We start from the raw sequence: 22,857 nt of genomic DNA, 5'->3' as shown, positions 1-22,857 counted from the left end.
GTCCTATCACTAGTTACTTGGGAGAAGAGACCGACACCCACCTCGCTACAACCTCCTTTCAGGGAGTTGTAGAGAGCGACGGGTGTCCCCTGCGATGAGGTCTCCCCTCAGCCTCCTTTTCTCCAGGCTAAACAACCCCAGTGCCCTCAGCCGCTCCTCAGAAGACTTGTTCTCCAGACCCCTCACCAGCCTCGTTGCCCTTCTCTGGACACGCTCCAGCACCTCAACGTCCTTCTTGTAGTGAGGGGCCCAAAACTGAACACAGTATTCGAGGTGCAGCCTCATCAGGACTCACTCAGAACAGTCTCTCTAGTCAAAACTCAAGCCGTACTGCAGAGCCATGTAGTTCTGCATCTGAAGTCTTCCGGCTGAGGTGGCTGGTCCTTGGACTACTCTTTTCTTTCAACATGCAGTCATTGAGATGGGAAAAACAAATTTCATCAGCATGTCTGCGGGAGGCCCGTTCAGGCCTCTGATGGGAAAACAGGGAACTTCTCCCCAACCTTATTCCTTAACTTCTCTTTATTTCAGCAGCAACTTATACTATATAGGTAGGCATTTGTTGTTCTTGTAACTTCTGCTGCATAGCTCACAAGAAGGAACCAGAAACCAATTCTATTACCATTATCTGTAAGAACAAGGATATATGCTGCAGCCAAAACAACAATAAAGCACATGTCAGAAACCCCAAGCTTCCCTAAATATTAAGTGATGCTGTTTTCTTCCCAGGGAGCATGGAAGAGGTTAGAATTCATTGGGTCTAAAAAAAATAAAATTCAGAAACATAGATTTTGCAGACATTAAAAAAAAAAAAAAGCAAAGAAAATCTCAAGTCAGTAATTCAAGAAGGCCAAGTCCAGAGTAAAGGGCAATGAGATCTATTTTATAAAGTTGCACGTGGGATTCCCTAATGCTTCTGAGGAAGCAACATAGCAAAAATATGGCTTGAGGACTCTGAAAATGTTTGAACAAAACACTTCACATCCCTAGCTAGCCCTGACACTCTAAAGAGCATCAGACTAAAGACCTAATTCAGTGCATGCTTGAATCAATGGAATGACTCTCACAAATTTCAATGAACTGTGAGCATTTCTGAGGGAGTTTAGAGCAGCCCCAGCCAGTCATTTTATGCATATAGCGCAAAATCTCATGTCTTATCTTTAAGCTTTTGGCAGCAAGAAAGCTTGTGGAAAAGAGCCAAAGGAATGGAAAAGAAAAAAAAAAAAAAAAAAAGGGAAAAGACAGACCAGAACCAGAGTGGGAGACAAAAACTTGAGAGAAAAAAATGGGAAGACAAAACCTCCTTGGTTAACAACAAGCAGTCACCCTTGTCATTCTCGAGCATAACATTAGCAGTCTTTCTGTTTTGTAAGTTTAACAAAGCCTAGCATTCAGGCGACCTGTCTCCTGCCATTATTTTCTTTATGGATGCATTCAAGAACTGTTTCCATTGCAGTACTGTAGTTCAGCAGGCACAGTAAAAATGGTCTTCTGCAGTTAAATTAAACAGCCTGAATTGATGATAGGTGGAAAGAGACAAAGACATGGAAAGAGACAAAGACATGGAGATAATGCGTAACTCATTGCATGGGTAATATAATATTTTTAATGTAGTGATCAAGTATCTAAACTATATCTCCTCAAGTAGCCAAGCTACAAATAAATTGCAGCAGTGAATTACTGCACTTCCCACAGAGGGAGATGAATGGGAGATGAATTACTGACCTTCCAAATGATACTCATTCAGTGTATTAATTCTAAACATAAAAACATCAGCTGAACAAAAAAAAAAATCAAGGCAAAAATCATTCTCAAATCAGTTTTGAGAAGAGATTTTATAGTCCATTAATCTTGGATAACAAAGGACCAAAATAACAAGGCCCTGAAACAAACCAATTGAGAGCTTTGCCCTGCATGTCTAGGACCCAGACAGTGAAGAAATGGAGCAAAACCAGCCAAACAATCGTGACATAGTCAGGTAAAACTATCTGTGTTTAGCCAGCAGTCAATCATGCCACAGATTCTTCTTCGTTTTCAACCTAGCCATAAAAAAAAACAAACCTGATTTTGCAGAACATCCTGTCACCTTGCAGAACCTAGGAATGGAGCAGAAGATCCGACTGTTCCCCCAAGAACATTATCTGACTACAAAGGCAGCACAGTAATCTGCAAGTTATTAGCAGTTATGGTGAGAATGTCTCAAGGAGGAGAGCGCAGAGATAAGGCAGAAGAGGTCTGAAAGCTTAACTGCTGAAAATCGAATTAAAAATTAAACCTAAAATGGGGGACTTGTTGCTTGTTTGGGTTTTTTACGTTTTGTGCTGTATACCCCCTACAGCTATTTAATTATTACTATAATATTCCTACTATTATCTCCACTGCAGCAGAAAAATCTAAAAAGCAAAAAACCATACAATTTAATTGCTTAGGAAATCATCTCCTTCTAGATTTATCCTTACTCTGCACATACATTCAAGGACCACAAACAAGAAGAGCCTAAAAACAGACATTTAATAAGATTATAAAATTGTAATGGTTAGGTTACTGAAATGACATTTTATGTCTAAGAAACACAAGATGACTCTGAAAGCAAGATTTCTGAGCTTTCTGAAATATGTAAAAGAACGTTCTAATCTCACAGCCCCAAGGCCTGCGCTACTAAAGAGCAAACTTCCTCACAACTCTGCAATAACCAAAGACCACTTTGCATATCTGGGTAATCACTTGCAAAGCCAGTATCCTAACAAAAACAAGGGCTCCCTAGGCCACAGAGATACTGATGTAGATTCTGAAGTCAAGAAGTTACATAAACTGAAGCTTTTTAATTATATGTATAAAAGATACATAATTATGTATTTTTAATGTAATTTAATTATATATTGTATCTCTTTTTTTTTTTTAATATATACATGTGTATTTGTACATGCACGTGAAAACACAAGTGAAAAAGAGAAGCTGACACTCAGGGGTTTTGCTTACCGCCAAAAAAACCCCCATCCTAACAGGGACGTGACAGTTTTTAAGCAGAAGACAAATAATTCTCTCTAAAATCGAGTATCTTAAGCTGATGCATCAAGTTAACTCAAATACTCAGTTGACTCTTACTGCAGTCTGGAAATGGAGCTATGTATATACGTACATACACAGACATGCTGACATCAGAAAATGAGTTTTCAATGCAAATCACCTTGAATTTTGCCTCTTATGCTTGTTTAAATTGCAAACCAACATGCATGTATGCTAATGAGGCACACTCTCAAGGGACTGTTGAGCTTTGCCACATGACCGCACAGTGAAGAAGTGCCAGTGCAGCGTGGCCTGTGGCACAATCTCGCAGCCCCCTGCGAACCCCCCTTCCGAAATAAGGCCATATGCAAGGGACAAGACCGTTCTGCTACGGTAAAGGACCTACCTACGCTGCCAATGTACCAGCAGCCCGCACTACCAGGACAGCGGCGCTGCTTTCAAAACCCAGTATGACTGCTGTACTTTGGCCAAGCTGCTGCACAGAGAGCAATACCACCCAGGGAGACTGCATATATTTTAACAGCTCCAAAAGATAAACGGGATGCTCAAAACATTGGCTGCAGCATTGCCCAAAGCGAACGTTGCGCTCTGTAGCAGCTTAGGAGAGTCTGTTTGGTGGTGCTGCTACCACCGAGCTGAATTTGATGAGGGAACGGCTGGGTTCTGACCCAGGAACTCCCCAGAGCAAGGCATAGGGAGGAAATAACTGGAGAACAGCCTTGCTGAGCTGCCATGACATACCATTACTTTTTAACTTGGAAGCAGCGTCAGAAGGGCCCGTTCTTGCAGCCTGTCTGCCAGTTGATTCACTACCTTAAATACTAAATCCTTAAATCCCACAGCGTATGTATTCAGAGTCGCAATATCCAGGCACAACTCTGTGGCCGTGGTTAGTTCAGCTTTACGGGATCTTTAAAGTTTTGGGTTTTAAGCTCAGTGATAAACTCTTCTCCTTAATTTAGTTTTGCTTGCAACAGTCTTCCATTACAAGGCTGGTATCTGTTGTGGTATTGCTACAACGGATCTCCATTCTTCCCTCAAAACACTCTTCCTGGCTCCTTACAATTACTACCTAGACCCCTAGATGGTAGTTCTTTAGAGTATGAAAAGGCTGGATATTAAAATGGAGACTGAATCACTTAGAACAGAACTATGCATGTCCATACTGTACAAAATCTGGGACAGTTTCAGTCCCCAAAGAAGCAAAGTACAAGGAATCAGGACAGGCCAAGACATTCTTCTTCTCATCATCAAAACTGGGGGAGCGAGTGTGGAAGTGGAGCACTGTAAATGGAAGAAACACTCAAGAGCTACATGGTCAGGAGTGCCTGACTAGAACAAGGTCTGCACCCGAAGCCTGCCATTTTCAACCAATTCAGGTTCAGGAGAGATTTCACCTGAGCACTGTCCTTGCACCACACCGCCCCTCCTGCAGCATGGGCTCTGCCCCTCATCGCTGGCTCCCAACGCCGGAGGGCCAAATGCAGCCCCGTGGGACACGAACAGCTAAGGTCTATTTCTCTGCAGACATCATCGCACAAGGCTGGAGTCCCTCAATGACGACTGTGAACTCTGTTACGTGGGAATATCTTATGAAAAACCTGTCAGCCCTTTCCACACACTGAACGAATTGCTGAGAGAGGGGGCTGAGATGGCTTAATGGCACACTTAGAGACTCCTGAAGTCCTCTCAAAGACTCGCAGTTCTGCTGCTACGCATACCACAGTCATTCTGAAGCTGGGCTATTCCTCTGCACTCTGCAAGGTAACTACCCTGCTTATGCCTTCTTACCTCAGTCCGACTGAAGTCCCGAGTCTGCTGACCGCCTGGCAACGACTCAGAGTAAGAATCAAATAGTGCGCAGTCACGCATGGGCTTCAAAGAAGCTGCAGGGGGGGTGGGGGGGAAGGAGACATGCCAAGTCTTTGGTTAATACACAGTTCTTAAAAACCTGTTCCAGCATCATATTACCCTTCGTTTCTACATATCAGAGCTGATCTATAAGCCACGAATGACAAACACCATGAAGAAAATCCTTGTCTTGTATTTTGAGTAATTCAATGTTACGAAAGGGATAACGTTAATTTCTGTTGTAGAAATAATGGTGAAATTTGGAAGAAGTGATTTTTAGTAAACATTAACTGCCAAACAACAACCGTTTATTTGCATTTTTCCTCCTCACAGTCCAGTATCAAGTTAGTTGGCCTTATAGTTTATACCTTGCTGTCTTAGGAATGTTAAAGGTACTTACCAAACCTCCAACTCCAACTTTTGACATTTTGAATACCGAAAAGTATAGTAGAATCGACATTATACACTGAACTTGAAGGCCAGCAAAAACCAAGGACACTAAACACAGTAGATGCTGCATTACATACCATCTTTAACTAAACAGCATTGAGAGCAGGAAGAAAAAAAGCCGGGGGGGGGACGGGACTCTAACTTCTCACAGGAATATTCACAAGACCCTAATTTCTATTCCACAAGCTCAGGTCCTTCTACTGATATCACTCTGGGATTAGTTCCTCTGAGATAAATCAGTCTTAACAGCTGGAAAACAGCTTTTCTTTAAGATCAATATATTGAAAGGCAGAATAACCAGTTCTCACGTCAAATTTCTAGTTTCTGGCTAGCATCTAGTTTATCTGAATAAATTAAGCTCTTACAAATCTGTCTTAATTTACAATACAGTGGGTTACATACAGGGCAAATAGCCTTACAGATTCTGTAAATTAGTTTTAATAAAAACTTTCAGAAAAGAAGGTGGCGGATCAAATTGTCAATGGAGCTGTGCCAGGATAGCATTTGGCCCTGTGCTTGCAGTTTATAGAACAAGCCATAAAGCTAGCAAGATTAATTCATTCTTAAATGCTCTGTCTTATGCTCCAAGTCACTTTATCTGAAGCTTTAACACTCTTATCAGATGCAAATATTTCACTTGAACCAAATTCTGCCTCATTCTGAAACTAATACAACCACCTAATGAAAAACAGTTTCCAGTAATCTTCATCGGGTTCCTAACAAGCCAAAAAAAAAAAAAAAAAAATCTAAGTTTCACAGAAATCAAATTATGAAAACAAAAAGTTTATTTTGAAATTTCTTTTGACATTTTAGGTAAGTGTATGAGGCACTTGCTTACTTATCGATGTTTTCATTTCGGAAGTTGATACAACCAAGGCTCTATGCTTTCTTGTGATTCACGGTGTTACAGTGTGTTGAGATGTTCTGCTTTTTATTAATGCAAGTCTTTCAAAAGACAGATTTCTGAATCCTGACTAGGCAGCACAACAAGCACGAGACATTTTCAGACCCTCAAGCTAACCAGAATTAGCATATTAGCTGAGGTATTTAGAGTGCCCACAACAAACAATTAGTCCCTCCACCTCCTCCACGTAGATCAGCTTGAAATGCTTGGTTGTGTGCAACACCATGAAACAATAATCTTCTAAGAAAATGGTAGAGACCCCAGTGCTGAAAGGGACAAATTCGGGAAAAAGAGGACTCCCAGGGAACAACCACAGCTTACCATGCTCTTCCTCCCATTGACGTAATGATCCCTTACTATTAGAGATAGCCATTTCCATTGCAGTTTTCCCCAAAAAGCCTTAATGTGAAGACACACCAACAAGAACCTGCATGGAGGAGCTTACAAGCTAATTTATGATGAGAACAGGCATGAGAGTAGCGAACAAAGTGGTGGTCCTGGAGGGAAAAGCGTGGTTGTAATTATGACAAGGGAATGTAATTAGAGAGACTAAAAGTGATGAAGACTTGGAGGTGCAAGTTTTACAGGAGCTTCTCCCCTTGGATATGAAGATAGTGGATAAGGAACACGACTCCACCAGAAATTTTCACAAATCTGATACAGGGTGAACATTTAATTTTCCTAACTACAGCTTGATTTGCTTTTTTCCTGTCTTTTAATATATTCAGTGTCATCAAATTTAATGGAGATTTTATTAGGTCTTAAATATTATCCCTTAGCACTGTAATTATGATCTATGATTAATCCTCCTTGCCCTAGAAAGACATGCACATTTTTTAGATGGAACAGTTTATATTTCAATGTTCATTTATAATTACAGGAGACATAACTGAAGAGAACAAATGGAAGGGCAGGTCTCTCACCGCACATTGATACTGAGGTATGTTGTATTTTGGATTAATTTATCCTTGTGATACGCAAACTGTTGTATCGTTACTGCAAATTACTTAAAGAAGAATCTGTGGATTACAAAAAAATTCCACCTTTGATACAACCAGTAACTGCATCTAACAAAATATATTAGCATAGTAAGTTCTAAAGCAGTCCAGTATTGTTTTCAACACAGCTTCAAGAGGCAAGATACTTAAGGGAAAAATCATCAAAAGAGTTAAAAACTATGTAAGTCTTGTTGGTTTATCTTTGCTACAGGTAATCATCTGCCACTTTAGCTATAATGACACCTGAAGCACACTGGAGCAAAGAGGCAGACATTAGGAGGTAGGTAACTGCTACACTTTGCATCACTATTTTGTGCTTTTATACAATTCCTTCTTCAGCAATTGCTTTGTAAGCACAATTAAAAACTCATGCATTAAAAAGCAACCGGAGAGCCATTACGCAGCGTAGAAACCCGTCCTACCTGCAGGATGGAAAATGAAACATGTCTTACATGGACGCTGGGTTCCTGAGACGGCTACAGGAACAAGACCTGCCGCAGGGACATTACCTGCTTGAAGGTACTCGGGCAGCAGCGTCTCCGGCAGCGTCTCTGGCAGCTGGTAACCATTCTTCCTCGCAACTACAAGGTGGAAAGCGGCACAAAACTCCGGGAGTGTCAGCGCCCCGTCGCAATCCACATCGCTCAGTTCCCTGTGGGTAAGACAGGCACACATTTTCCAAGTCACTACCTCAGGGAAACATATGTGTGCAATCATGGGGGAGACAGGAATGCAACTTTGAGAAGGGGTATTTTAATGCAAGACAAGCATCTCTGTCATTTGCACTTGATCCTAACTTGGACATTTGTCTTGGGGAAAATGAAGCAAGCTAGTTTTCTAGTACTGACTTACCGCTTTTTTTCTTTTTTAATAAAGTACGTTTTTTGAGATACATTGTACCATACAATATGATGGTATGTATATATTATAACATGAAATACATATCCTGTACTTCCAAGGGTGAAATTAATTTTCCAGTGGTTGGAAGCACTTCTGGCCAATCCAATGCAGGATCTTAAACCAGTTCAAGCAGAAAAAGTTAAAAACGGACTTCAGCAATGGTTACTTAGCACCATTGACTAGCCTCAAGAAAAGAGCTAAATTAATGCTCTTGACAAGTTTAAATGTTATTGTGAACTTCTCACTAAAGCAGTTCTCTCTAATTCTAGGATGCTTCTCAAACAGTAAAACTGGACTTCAGAAATTCAAGAATTCAATTTTATAAACTAACTCTTTGCCAGAATTGAGTAATGTTTTATCATGAGCACATGGACTAACACAAACATATAACTTCCTACTCTTTGAAAGTAATGAGCATTTTTCAAGCTGTTGAGGTTATAGTGACAAAGACTGAAACATCCCACGTGTTTAACACAGCAACACAACCTGATAAATCACATCATCACAAACTTGTAATTATCTACTAGAAAGGAATACTTTTCTTTAAATTTTACACAGAGGACAACTTGTGTCAACAATAGAAATAAAATGTGTTTTGTTAACATATTGGGTTAATCCATTCTTCTTAAGTAATCTTAAATTCCAATATTCACTTCCCCCAACACTATGTTTCCTTCAATTTTTTTTTTTTTTTTTATTTTCACAACTGACAGTCCGCTTTGAAAAGATTCCAGACATATTCTTTGACCCCGACAGATGTTTAGGCTCTTGCAAGCGTTTCTTCTCATCTCTCTTCATAAAAGCATATACAAAAGTAAAACCTCTATCAGCATTTCTGATCAACGTTTAAAACTGTCTGTTCTTCTTATCCCAGATGCAAGGATGACACTGAACTACAAAGCACCATGTTGTTTATGAAAATACAATAGAATCCTTGTCAAATTTTATCATGTACAGTTCCATCCACAATCATTTCTAAATAAGCTCATTAAAAGTAAGTGTACTGGTTCATTAGAAAAGCACTGATGAATTATGTAGTTGTACTTACTAAAAATTAGGCATTAATTAGGCCTCCTCTGGCAAAACACAGCCAGAAACATAAAACCAACAACACATCTAAAACATTCCAGAGGTGCTTCTCCTGTGTGTCAGTTCATGAAAAATGTCAGTTTGTTGAGCTAATGATGCTGCTTACAATATACTTAAGAACAGCTCTCAGTTATATCGCTGTTCAAACCTTCCCAGTCCTGCTGAGTAGGCGAACATCTCTCCGGAAAACAAGCGTGTCAGGAAGAGCAATGAGCACCCTGCTGCTTGGGCCTGAAAGTGATTCTGGAGATAAGAGCAATAATTATAATTGAAGACACTTTTTAAAATTTAACAAGAACTCTTGAATTAAGCGTCTTTTAAAAAAACAGGATACACATCCCCAACACTATTACAGTACTTACCAGATGTGAGAAAGCTCTGGGATGGGCAGCTTTGATTTTGTGAAGAAATTCTTTGCCACGGAACCTGTTGGGAAACCGTGCCTTATCAACCATTGGAAATTAATTCTCCAGTTATTTACCTTTGGCCAGGGCTGCCGCACCAGAAGCAGCTGGTTACTTTACATCCGAGAGACACTCAGATTAACTGGATGCTAATATAGCTGTTGGACCATTTGTCTCTTGCTGAATAAGTGACAAAGAAAGCCAGACAGAGCTGTTGACCTCATTTCCCCATTCCCTCCATATGGGAAAAATAAATAAAGGAAAAAAATCACTTTAGTACTAGTGATTCTGACCAGTGTAATTAGTATGTCACCAGTGATGAAATAACAGACACAAACGGCTCTGCTTCACCCAGAAGCCATGTGTATGGCAGTACGGCGCTGTAGCGTCTGCACTGCTCTCCCAAGATGCTGCTTCAACCATGACTTTTCCCTGCAGTGGCTCAAATTTTATGGGAAGAAAAAAAAAAAAGGGAAAAAAACCCCAGGAGATTCAGATAGCACACAGCTACTGTCCTGCTGCAGGCATTCTCACTCATCCTGCCACAACAGCCCTTCTCATTCTTCTCCTAGCTAATAAACCCATTATTTCACCATCCCATACAGACAGACTATAGGGGTAGCACAAGATCCCTGTACCCTGGAAGCCCTTCCTGCATATAGGCTTACAAAACGTAAGGCAACGTAATTCAGAGACTTCTAAGGTCTACACCACTCTTCTCCTTGCGCATTCAGGTCAGATCACCCACTGCAGGGCATAAGAAAAGCCATAACTGGGGCAGGTCCAAGACTCACCTAGCACAGCATGTCCTCTGCAACACTGGATGCCCAGAGAGGACTATGTGACCATGACAAAGCCACGTGATAATAACGTAGCTCCAGAATATCCCCAACCTCTGACCACCTGCGATTCAGGAACTTTCTCAACCAGCAGCACTTCAATATTCAGTAACTTCTGACAGGTTTTTCAATCACAGATTTCTCAAATAACTTCTTAAACCTGGACAAACCTCTAGCATCTGTATCACCCTGCAGCAAGGATTTCTACAGCTTAACTATTTTAGGATGTTGTGGAAGCTCAAATTTATTGTTTATAAACAGTAATTTTGGATGTGCAAGGACTGCCTGAGAATCTTGCTCAACATAAATGAAAATGCACTGCTACCTGAGAGGTTGTATATGCATATATACATACATACACAGTTACAGATATATATAAGTCTGTGAGGAAATACACTGTTGTTGAACAACCATTTTCTCTTTCAAGTAAATTATATGAAGGAAACTTAACTGAGGCAAAGAACTGGTGAAGCACTAATTTCTGTCAATAGCAGGTAATTTATTTAAACTTTTGGCTGGATCCAAGGCTCCTGAACCCCAGTAATACAGCAGGGCTCAGTAAAGCTGTCTCATTTTAAAACCTGTGATGTCTTCCTTGCCAGACCAACTGTCTGTACCTGCAGTGACTCCTCCCCCGAGCAGCCTGATCCTCCTATTCAGGATGGAAACGCAATCTCAATACGCTGTTAACAATGCTTTTACCATGTGTGTGCTCTCCAGGCTTTGCTTTTAATCGCCTAAAGGTCAAAATCTCAGTCCCTCAGAGCCATAAACACTCAGGCTTGACCACACAAGATAGTTAACTGTACACTTCACTTTCACCACACGGATGCTGCCACATTTGTGCTGGGAAAGCAAGCACAACCCTAAGAGGTTACTTAGCTCAATATACACTGCAGGTGTGATTCACAAATATAGTGGATCAAATACAGAGAGCTCATTTTAATTTTTACTGAATTGCCAACACTTCTCCCTCAAATGTAATTATTTTTCTAAAATCAGGATGTTTAGGAAAAAACATAATGGCCACAGTATTGGTTTGCTCTTTGAGTTGTCTGCCTTTAAAAAGAAGACACAATCAACTCTTTCTCATAAACTCACTCCAGAGAGAAAAAAGAATTAATCTATCTACTTAACACTTCTCACCTCTCAGCCTGGTCCCCTCTACTCAACATGCACAGTGTTTGGTAAAAGTTACCTGAAATAAAGGAGTTCAGGTCGGGCTGCAGGGACCTGAACTGGTTGATGTAGTAGTCTCGCTGCTCCTCCGTTATCCTCCAAGGGTCATCCGAGTAGTGGGCGCTGCTGTCCTGCTGCTCCCGCTCCGCTGAAAGAGACTGAAGGGAGGGACACTGGCACCGGCCGCAGGCAGGGGCCAGAAGGGTCAAGCAGGGCACTGGCAACCTCAAGAAACCAGATTCACTCTCTTCTATTAGCAGACACGTGTTTTAAAAAGATGAGAAGCAGAAATGGCCACCCTGATTACCGTCCCGCTTCTTATCTGTTAAAGCTGAGGCTAATATTAGGTATCTTTAACCAGGCAATTAAAGGAAGTTTACATGACTGAAGCTTAAAGAAAAAGGAAATCTTACTACTGCTGACCGCAAAAAAGAAAGTCCAAGTCACATCTCACTACCTCTGGATTCACTTTGGGGGTTCATTTTGGCTGCCATGCATTACAACCCTGAACTTGCATACTGTACACCTGAAACGGATGGAACCAGTGAAGGACCTAAAGCTGTATTTATGCAGCAGGGTGCGTGAAAATTTAGCTCTGCTAAGAAACTATGTAAATACATACTCCTAAATACAGTCTAGGAGTGGTGCTGTAACTACGGAGCTATACTGCTTCTGGACCCCCCGCTCACCCAGGTGACTCTGCACACATTATGCCGAGCCAGGGAGACATGCAAACCCCTGCAGACCTCCTCAACCTTCTGTCACTTCCCATGGTTTAGGTAAAAATTCTCCTTCAGAAAAAAAAATATTCCGGAGGAGAAGGACATTTTATCCATTTATGTCTTTGCTTTCTGATTGACTTGTTTAAGGGAGGTTGGGTGGTGGTGTCTAGAAGCGGGCTGCCGGTACAATTTGTGCCTTTGTTAAACTGGAATGACTTAGTATTCAAGATTTAAGCCTGGATGACAACACTCTTAAAGAGGGAGGGCTTTGAATGAACAATAATCAGGCTCCAACCAGCCCCGCAACCCTTTCTCTGACCTACCTGTCCATTTCCTAAGACTCAAACGCAAAACACCGGTTCTGAAATACATCGAGATCCCCGAAACAGGCAACATCATAAAGCAGTAAATTAATTTTCATTGCAGAGTGCTACACAAATGCACCCAATTTCATTTCAAGTTAGCACAAATTATGTGACACTACCTGTAGATCTTTTCCCGAGGCTCAGGTGACATTTTATTATGGCTGTGGGGTGGTAGCACTTCCCTAGCACTAGGGAAAAGGGACAGAGTCTTTGAGTCTTATTTATCTAGGAAACGCTCTCCCTTAGGAGAGCTTTGTCCTTCCATAGGGCAAACTACCTGTTTGCATAGTCACTGCACAGCAGGCATACTGGAACATCGGAAAGATCTGCTTTTGCAACCAGCAGGAAAACATAGGACCCATCTCATAAAAGCAAACAAATATCCAGAAATTCATTTATTCTGTTTGAGATGCGATTTAACCAACTGAGGAATAAAAACAGAATACGCAGAATATTAGGTCATAAATTCTGTGCATGTGTTATAGGTGGCATTCTAAATCAAGCAGGAATCTCTGTGAAACCTCATCTATTTTAAATTAAAATGTTTTATTTTTGCTAGGATAACCTCAATTTTTTTTTTTACTTTTGAACTGAAGATTCTCAGTCTAGTTTTCCTATCTATGCTATTTGGTCCTTCTCATTCTACTTAGCTTCAGCAATTTAATTAATTGGATTATTTATTTTAATTTCTCCTTCCCATCAGCTTTGTTTTTTTCTTTTTCATATACTAAAAAAGCACACTTCAGCCTCTAGTCTGAAAACACCATGGAGAACACTTCACTTTTGAAGTGAGAATTCTTCTGCCTTTTTTTTTTAATTTCACTATTGTTTTATTAATAGTACTACTAAAGAAAAACAAAATTCATTACCCGATTAAGAGTTGAACAGTGTGCAGGTTTGGCTCCATAATTCCCTGATGATGGTCCATCTTGCTGGTGAGTAGAGTGTCTGACTTCATAAGGAGCTACAGACATTTAAAATAGTAAATTTTAATAATATAATAGTATAAAATAGTATATAAATGAAAGGATAATCAAAAAGATTCTATTAGGCTAAAGGAAATAATTAAATACCACAAGGTCGAGAATCTAGCTTGTGAACCTAGTATCACAGTATCAAAGTCCATTTTGTCTTCTGCAACAAAATTCCAGCCACATACTTGTCTTTCACATTACATCATTCTTCTTCAGACATTACTGATAGTAACTGTCAGTTATATATTACTAGATACCGAAATCATTGTTCATCATGTTGAAATACATATTTAAGAAGCCTATTTATATCTGTATACATTTTTTTATACTTACAGCCACATATAGCACAAGAAGGCATTACAAATAAGAAGATATAATTCAACTGAGCTGCAAAAAAATATGCTTTGACAATGCTATCAAACAGTACATCACTAATTTTCCATATAGTCTTCTTACCCCTTCCCTAATTTCTGTTGAAAATCAAAATACACGACTCACCACTTCACATTATTTGCAGTAAAGCTAGTAAAGAAAAGTAACAATTACTTCTTCTTTTGCTAAAATAAGTCACTTACGTTCCACTGCAGCAAATATAGTAAGCGGTGACATAACAGCTTGTTTAAGAACAATGTTTTAAAAATAGGTCAAGTATGCAAACACAAAGGCAACTCATTCGCAAACTCTTACAGAGCTGAAAACTTCTGCTGCCAGCCTATTTAAAATGTACCACTACAAAGACAGTCTGCATTAGATAGACAGAACTTAAAAGACTCGATGAAAAGCGAGACCAAGAAATCTTAAAAATTTTGAGCTCAGGAAGACCTTAAGAATCATAGCCCTATCACCCTTGCTTTCCTGAGTGGCCTTATCCTGTATTGGTATCTATTTTTATGCCTGTACAAGTAACTTCTAATTTTGGGGCGGGGGGGGAACACCACACAGGAAGGAAGTTGGGAAACATACAGATGCCCTTGGAGAGGAGATTTAAGCACAAGGCCACTCTGCTATGCGTTTGCTACCAAGAAAAACTTCCAAAACTATCAAGAAAAAAAAAAGAGTACATAGTCACGGTTGCAGTGCGAAGGGCTGCCCTTGAAGACACACTGTCCCGTTTCAGGGTCAGACTTGGAGTACAGAACAGCCCACCCAGCTCAGCGCTGTGGTACTAGCACCTCCTGCGCATACACTAACGCGGTGGCTTTCAGACCCACCCTTTCGACTGCTCTTCAGGAAAGTGGAAGGGTCCTAATCTTAAAGGCCAGGAAGAACCAGCGGGTCACCTAGCCTGGCGCTTGCTACAGCATGGGCCATAAAATGTTACCCGCTTACTGCCACTGAGAACACACTTGGCTGAAGTACCCCCAGTGGGATTAAAATAGGAGAGATTCCCTTTCTGGAAAATAAACATAGTGTTCTACACCTCTAGGATTTTATCACCTTAAAAATTCAAGCAGTTGAATAATTAATTTTAGAAGAAGTTGACAGCTGGATTGGACGCCGCTGCCTCTACTCACTTTGCATGCCGCTGATGCCATGAGAATTTTCACTGAAGTTATGATTGCAACCAAATTCAGAGGAAAAAAAACCCAACACCCAAAATACCTCCCCCCCCCCAGCACTGACAGATCTGGGACAGAGTCCCAGAAAGCAGCAGAGCGCACAACATGCAACACGGTCGGCTGCTCCCAATGGTCACCTCCTGCCCGGCTCTTCAGCGTGTGGGCTATCTGCCACATGTCTTCTTCACCGGAGCAGAACGTGCGTCGTACCAGAAGACAAACTCGCTAGTGTTGCTTATTTCGGAAGTCAACCATCACTGTTTTTATCAGTTCTGCCAAGGGTCAGGTGGGGAAAAATCCCATCTCTGAACAAACAGCAGTTTAGCTAACTGGAAAATGAATGCCTGTGACTCAGTACTGGTACGATTTTCACGTGAAGGCCACTTGATAGGATGAACACATTCTTACCATGGCTGTAGTGAGTTTCAAAATGTTGTAACAGCTCTGTTTTTTCATTCATTTGTAAACGAGGACAACAGCTGAAGGACTAGCAAGCTCCACTCCTCACTCACTGCAAACACACTAACTGAAAGCAGGAGGGATGATGGAGGGATGGTATACGCCAATGCCTACTATTGCCACCATCTTGGTCACCAGATGTTGTAATTAGGAGAGCACAGGCAACTTACTAAGGGTTAACGGGAGCTTGTAAAGCCTTAGTAAAACTGGCTTCTGCCCCACTACCCTCTTACTAAAGGCGTTTTGCCACCTACTCTAATGGTAGTGAGATCAAGGACAGAGCATCTACGTAGTGCCTTATTTTTGTCTGTTTTGCCTAAGTTACATTGTGGGACTGTTTTTATATTCATGTCCTATTGTTCTTTCCATTATGAAACCAGAGAGATTATTATCCTTTCCTGCAAAGGAAGGTTCACTGCCAATCTGAAAACTAATATAGCAGCTACTGAAATCAGGACTGGGCTTTTCTTCCCCTCTAATGAAACCAAAAGCATCATGCACTCTAAAAATACTCACACTCTGTCACTGGGCTATATTGCACATAGTTCTTGTCAGAGATTAGGTATTAGCATTTATCTGTGAGCAGCGACACATAAATCTAATTAATTTACCAGAAAGCGAACAGCATTGAACAATCAAAATAGAATTAGATGATTGAATCGTTTTCCAAAATACAGGTCTAATTAAATGTTAAAATTATTAGGTTGATTGTCAGTTGCATTTGAAATTTGGATGCTGCTGAGAAGAAAAAAAAAAAAAAAGAATTGAATACAATATGCCCATTCCAATTTTTATCCTACCTCCATGCTGCTGCTCCAGCCCACTTCTTGATTTACCGTATCCATAACTTAAGGGTATTCTCTGGTAAGTAGATGGAGAAGCAGGAGGCGAGCAGATTGGAGACATCGGTGGAGACTTGGGTTCCTATTTCAAAAACACACCAACACAAAATGGAATTCTGAGACGACAGCAAAACAACGAAGTAATCCTGCATGGCAATCTGAACGCATAGTAGGATGGACAAAGAAAAGGCAAACGCTGTAGTTCCCTGCGGCCCTTTATTTCCAAGAAAAGGCTCCTTAAAAAACAAAAGCTGGTAAAGACAGAATTTGGTATTGAGCCTTCTAGAGGTAAGGCATGGCAATGCCATAGCAGAGCTTTACAATGAACAGCTGAAGGTATTTTACTTCCAAAAGATGCTGAAGAAGTGTATGTGGAATGCTTAATGTGAGTGGGTATCTTTGAATTTACATAACACATTTAGTTAGGGTGACTGCATTCTTTGTGGGAGAGCATTTTTCATATAAAACACAAACAATTAAAATAAATCTCTGAATTGGTACTTTAAGCACTCTGTGGATTTGTAGGTGTCACTGGGTATCTATCCTACAGCATTCTCTTTACCTTGACTTACAGATTGTTTAAGAAGAGGATGTGATCCTGAAACAGTTTACTGTGTAAAAGGGAAAATATAACACAATACAGATAGCCTAGATGGAGCCAGGGGTTTGAGGGCAGCATTCTGCTTCAGTGTCACTACACAGAGGCAGATAGGCATACATGCTCTTCTTCCTCATCCTGTTATTCCACCCATGTATCCTGTCATCAGCTCATTCCCGTTGGTTGACCTCAGGCTGGGAATGCCGTTACTCACGCCAATGCACCGTGTGATAAACGTGTGCACGCGTTATAGGACAATAAAGCGCCTGCCACCAGGCATTTACAACATGACATGATATGGTACCAGAAGAGAAGGTGTCAGGCCTGGGGAAAATTATGAAAATCAAGGTTGTGCTGTGAAGCCACTTGTATCTGAAATAAGCACTCTCAACTCTCCTAAATACAGGTAATACAAATCTCCCTTAGACAGCTTTATTAAATGGGCAACTCAGAACAACAGACGCTGGGATGATGTTTCACTGAGGACAAAAGAAAAGCAGATTTCTTCTGGACTACTCCTGGGGGAGACTAGAATGGAAGAAAACCTGGTGGCCTCATCCCACCCAGAAATAGTGGCTCGTGATTCAACCCCTCTTCTCCAACTGAATATTTCTGTAGTGACTAAGGACCACACTAGCCATGAGAAATCGCTCACTTTCCTGCTCTGTTTCACAGACAGATTTCTGTTTGCTGCTCTTCCTCTAGTCCTCTCCAAGAAACAGCGCTGGACTAAACAGGAGGACAACACTGAAAGAACTTACAGAGAATATCACAGGGCTGACAGCTTTATACAGACTCATATAGAGAAATTCCCTTCAGGGATGCAACTGGGATGCATCAAAATCAGAGCACAACCCCGATGGGGATTATTTGCATGTCAGGAGTTCACCTCCCGTCTAGTACTGCAAAACTGAGTAAGCCCATGTGAGTGTAATCATTTACAGGACTGGACCCAAAAGGAAGATGCATAACGACATACTGGCCTGAGGGAGACGGGCCTGTTACCTGTTTGTCCCCTTCATCTGTTCTTTTGTAGGAATTTTTTTCCAAAGTTGCATGTGGAACCTGAAATTTAACTCCATGGAGTTCTGCTGGAGTCCCGTAACGTACTTCACTGTCATTTTTCAGCGCCATAAACCGCGGCAGAGGCAATTCTTCATTAAAAGACAGAAAAATTCAATTGAGACTACAGAACATTAAAAGTGCTTTAAGTAGTATTATCTTGTAAAACCAATGAAAAGTTTATCTATAAAAGAGTACTATTTATATTTTGTAACATTCATAAGTGTGGAACTCTTGTGATTATTTTATGTCTTAATAAAAATGTGAATGTTACTCAAAGCTACGTTCACTAGCTTAATATATCATCTCTCCATGCGAAGAAAAAGAAATAAGGCTTGTGCGAGTTATTAAAGCAAGCAGCAAACTCATTTCCTGCCTTCAAAACGTTGTCTGTAATGAAAAGAATAGCTTCCCACAGAAACTGTAGGACTGATGAATTAATCAGTCGGGATCACAGTATCCTCAATGCTGCCATCATGAAAGGAACAAATTAAAATGGTAGGGTTCAGAGATCACGCCAAGGCCTGGTGAGACGACCGTGTCAAAAGGTCCCATGTCGTGTCTGCTCTGCAGAGCAGAAGAGTGACACTTTGTCACCCTTTAAGACGATTCACAATTATTTTGAAGAAACACCATTTATTTTTGTGCACAGCCACCCTGAAAGGTCAATACAACTAAAATTAACAGAATGCTCAAAACAGAGCAAAGCCATACATCACCTCTGTAATCATTTACACCTACAGCTGTGACCAAGAAGAAAAAGAAATCAATCGGAGTTTGGTGCACGTTACTAACCCCACTCTAAAGGCACTCATACATTTCCAAGATAAAATGTAATTAACACTGGTAGCATTTCAGTAACAGTAAGTAAGCAGGTTATCAATACAAGGACTGCAAGTACCCTTCTTCACTCGAATTTGTGGATTATTTGCACATGCTGGACTTGTAAAACATCCACAGTAAATGTCACTTAGTTCAGGTTTCTAATTCAGTTTGTTGGGTTTTGCTGGTTTTTTGTTGGTTTCCCCCCCCCCTCCAAATTAACATCCTTAAAAAGGACAGCAATGCAAAAGAGAACGCACAAGCTGTCTGTAAAGAAAACTGACAGACAAATTGAGGCCACCCTGCTTCACCCCTGGTTTGAACTCCCCTGCCAGCGAGGCACCGAACCAAACCGTGCCGGCTACATCTGATCCCCGCCACTTGGTCAGGAGCTCTGCACCGCAGGAGCTCAGCCCGCACAGGTCTGCACATGCTTGCCAGCCCGGCTCCCCCTCCCGGGATGGGGCAGACCTAGGAACCCCCTCCCTGTGCCTTGTAACATAGGTGAATTTTACATTTTGTTGCCCTCAGCAGGGACAGCAGAGCAGAAACTGCCCTGGGAGCAGTGACCCGATTGCGAGGCTGCGGGTAGGTCCCGCCTCTCCTACCTCCTCTCTGATCTCGTGGCTGGTTGCATCGCTGCCTTCAGTGGGATGGTGGCAAGCACTCTTGCCCAGAGCATGCCCTCATGGCACAGTTCAAACGCCCGCCTGGGATATGGGAGCTAAGGGTTCAAACCTGTTCAGGCTCAAGCCCAAGTGAAAAGCCACGTGTTTTGAAGCCTGAGCCCTGCATCACCAAGGCAGAGCGTGCATCACCAAGGCAAGAACATCAAGTTCCTTCCATTTAGTCGCTATCAAGGTTTCACAGCTAAAAGGGACCTGCTTTCTCTCTTCATCGCTTGAGTTTGATAAGCTTCTTTTAAGAAGCATTTTTCTCCATCAAAAATGGTACATTTGATATTCCTGTCAATTCATTGGGAAGAACAAAGCTGTTTTAAATTACATCTAATACACTTTTTCATACCTACTGATAGGAAGCATTATGATTTTGTCACCATTACCCATTTACTTCAGCAGGATTATTTGCTAAAAACAGATGAGTGTTGCAAGCTGCCCTGCACAGGGGGACCCCTGACCTGCCCACACCCCCTGCAACATGCCTCCACCTGAAGCAGCGATCAGCTCCCACTCTGCACAGCTGTCAAGATTAGAGGCTGAAGGTGAGAGAGAAATGCATCCCTAGCCCTGATCAGCTGTCATTCGTGCCATTCCTTTGGTAATGCCTCTTCCAGAGGGGGATGTCATCTCAGCTTTGCCGTACATGTAATTCACTGCAATTTTTTTAGCAGTCACTTAGAGAATGCAGCATTACCTTCTACTCTCTCTCTGCTCCTCAAAATACAATTGTTTCATAGACACGTCAGAAGAAAAGTTTACCACCACGGAGAGCTGACAAGCATTAAAGAAAGTGAAAAACAAGCGCATAGCGCTGCAAGCAAAATTTGCTACTTACCATTCTTAATGCTCTCAATCCGTACTGGGAACCCTGACTGCGCTGCCGCAATTAACTTTAAAGCAATATAAAATTGAGCAGGACCAAAATAACCCACACGCTTGGCTCCACAAACTTCTGTAATCTAAGAGAGAAGAGACACATTGTTGGTTAAATGCATTTCACTCTTCCAGGGAATGTAAACACCTCGACATAAACAAAGAAAAAATTCTTTAAAAATGCAAAACACCTGTTGTATTTAAAGCTTTCTATTAAACATATTTGTTTCAACTCAGGACATTACTCGCTGATCACATTCCCCTTAGTATATCAGAGACAGGTAGTTATTTATTATCCTTTTCAGAAGCATTGCTGGTTAACATTGCTATCGTAAAACAATTTATGATTTTAATAGCAGGTGAAATGACAAGTTGTTAAGTATGCTGTCCAGTAAAACATTTCCATCACAGAAGCTATGGTAATCACAGAAAATTGCACTTAATATTAGCCCATACAACAACAGTTCAGACAATTACTGTAACCGGAAGATAAACACAACACAAGAAATACCCCATCGCTTGATACTCTGCACCGCTTGAGCAGAACACTTTTCTTTGTGAAAAATTAACACAGTCTCAGCACTGAAACTTAATTTCTATATGTACTTCACTGTTTGCTTCGCTCAGCCACCTCTATGAAGCAAACAGCTCCACATTCACACGCTCAGACAACAGCTAAACGAACAACAGCTTTCAGCAGGTTTGAAGCACAGGTGCCAATTCTCCCATCCACGGAGCTCCCAGATGTTCACAAACAAACCTCAGCCGGGCATTGAGGTTAGAACGAAACCGCATTGCCCCCAGATGTAAAGGGAAGCCCCAAATTGTTTTCCTGAAAATTAGCTCTACCCCAGCCAAAACCAGCACATTCACCTAGATCAGCAATGTCTCCTGGCTGGCGAGGTTCATTGCCTCTGTGCAGGATGACAGTAGAGCTGTGCCAGTTCTTCATGGGAAAGTGCTGCTCTACCAGAAAACCACGTCCATGGATCGCTCCCAAGCTACAACGGCATGACAGAAACTATGCCCGTATCACGTGTATAAAGAAATAGCACAAATGAATAGTCTATTTTTTCTAATTTATTTTTTTCCATGTACATATATACACATACACACACACAGTGGCAAAATGTCAGGTGAAACATTACTGAAAAAATGTTTTGGAATGGTAATTCTTACTAATCAAAGAAAGTTATCTTCAAGCAAACTCTTTCTTCTCTGGATGTGGTTTCTGCTTTGACTGAGCAAGCTCGGCCTTCCTTCTCTTCCTGCGAGTTTTGGAGATGCATGGCTTAATTCCTTGATCACAAGATGTATCAAGCAGCTTTCTTTTCTCTTACTGCTTGATGAAAAGGGAGATTGATTCTCTGTACGAGGACAGCTTCAATTAACCAGCAGCATTTGCCATTCCCTTTCCTCTACATAGCTTTTTTCTGAAGTCACTCTAGCCTTTTTTTATTCCCCCCACCCCCCCACCCCTGTTGCTGTCCTTACTTTTTATTTTCCGGTGGGAACGCAGGGCACTTGGCATGTGCCTGAGATGGATGGTGCCAAAGCATGATTAAAAATGGGAGTGTGCCAGGGAGGGAGGAACAGGTAGAGGGGAACTCCTTGCAGGAGAGCTGCGCCCCGTCCAGGGTGTGGGAAGGAGCCAAGCACATTGCATCCACCTCGGTGGATGGCACTGTGCAGACCTCAGTGTTGCAGAGGGCTCCCCGCTGCCATAGTGAGCAACGTTGCCCACTGTAGGGTCCTGCTGCACCAGCGGTTCCCCCGACAGCAGCCTACCGGGGTCCTGTGGCAGGAGCTGACACCACAGGCGGATGCCCGCTGTGCTGCGGGAGCAGCACCTGGCTGCCTGCCTGCGGCGTGGGCGTGCTGCCGGGACAGCCGATCACAGTACCGGCACTGTTTTGGGCGGGCTGGGCAGAGCATCGGTACCATTTCTGAACTCCAAAGCAGGTACTGGCTTCCTTCCACTCGTCCCTGGACGCTCCTCATTCACTCAGTCCTGCTGCCCACACCTCCTGCATGGTCATTCTCTGCCAGTGGCCCCGGCTCTGCCTGCCACAGTTGAGAGCACAGCTGATCGGGTCTGACCCAGGACAGACACGGAGCCTGCACGGTGGCTGCAGCCCAGCCAGCTCCCCACAGCCACAACCGCCCAGGCACGCCAGACCCCGACAGCTCTGGGGACACTGCTGCCGCAGCAGGTACGCGGGAAGCTGCTGGCCAGGGGCTTGCTGTGCGTCCCAGGCAC

At 42.0% G+C, this 22,857-nt stretch overlaps 1 protein-coding gene across 1 annotated transcript in view; it reads right to left on the bottom strand.

Moving 5' to 3' along the window:
* The window catches only part of REPS2 (RALBP1 associated Eps domain containing 2), a 66,460-nt gene extending 43,928 nt beyond the window's left edge, over positions 1–22,532 (bottom strand). Inside the window, exons 1-9 of the mRNA XM_009276928.1 lie at positions 22,386–22,532; positions 20,560–20,683; positions 18,166–18,314; positions 16,521–16,644; positions 13,598–13,692; positions 11,661–11,799; positions 9,582–9,645; positions 7,740–7,882; positions 4,819–4,913 (exon numbers count right to left, since the gene is read on the bottom strand). Coding sequence (XP_009275203.1) covers positions 4,819–4,913; positions 7,740–7,882; positions 9,582–9,645; positions 11,661–11,799; positions 13,598–13,692; positions 16,521–16,644; positions 18,166–18,314; positions 20,560–20,683; positions 22,386–22,532 — 1,080 coding nt within the window. The remainder of the gene's footprint in view (positions 1–4,818; positions 4,914–7,739; positions 7,883–9,581; positions 9,646–11,660; positions 11,800–13,597; positions 13,693–16,520; positions 16,645–18,165; positions 18,315–20,559; positions 20,684–22,385) is intronic.
* Between the last annotated feature and the right edge of the window lie 325 nt (positions 22,533–22,857).

This window comes from Aptenodytes forsteri, unplaced genomic scaffold, assembly GCF_000699145.1.
Source record: "Aptenodytes forsteri isolate BGI_AS27 unplaced genomic scaffold, ASM69914v1 Scaffold273, whole genome shotgun sequence".
Classification (NCBI taxonomy): domain Eukaryota; kingdom Metazoa; phylum Chordata; class Aves; order Sphenisciformes; family Spheniscidae; genus Aptenodytes; species Aptenodytes forsteri.
This window is presented reverse-complemented; position numbering and strand designations above follow the sequence as displayed.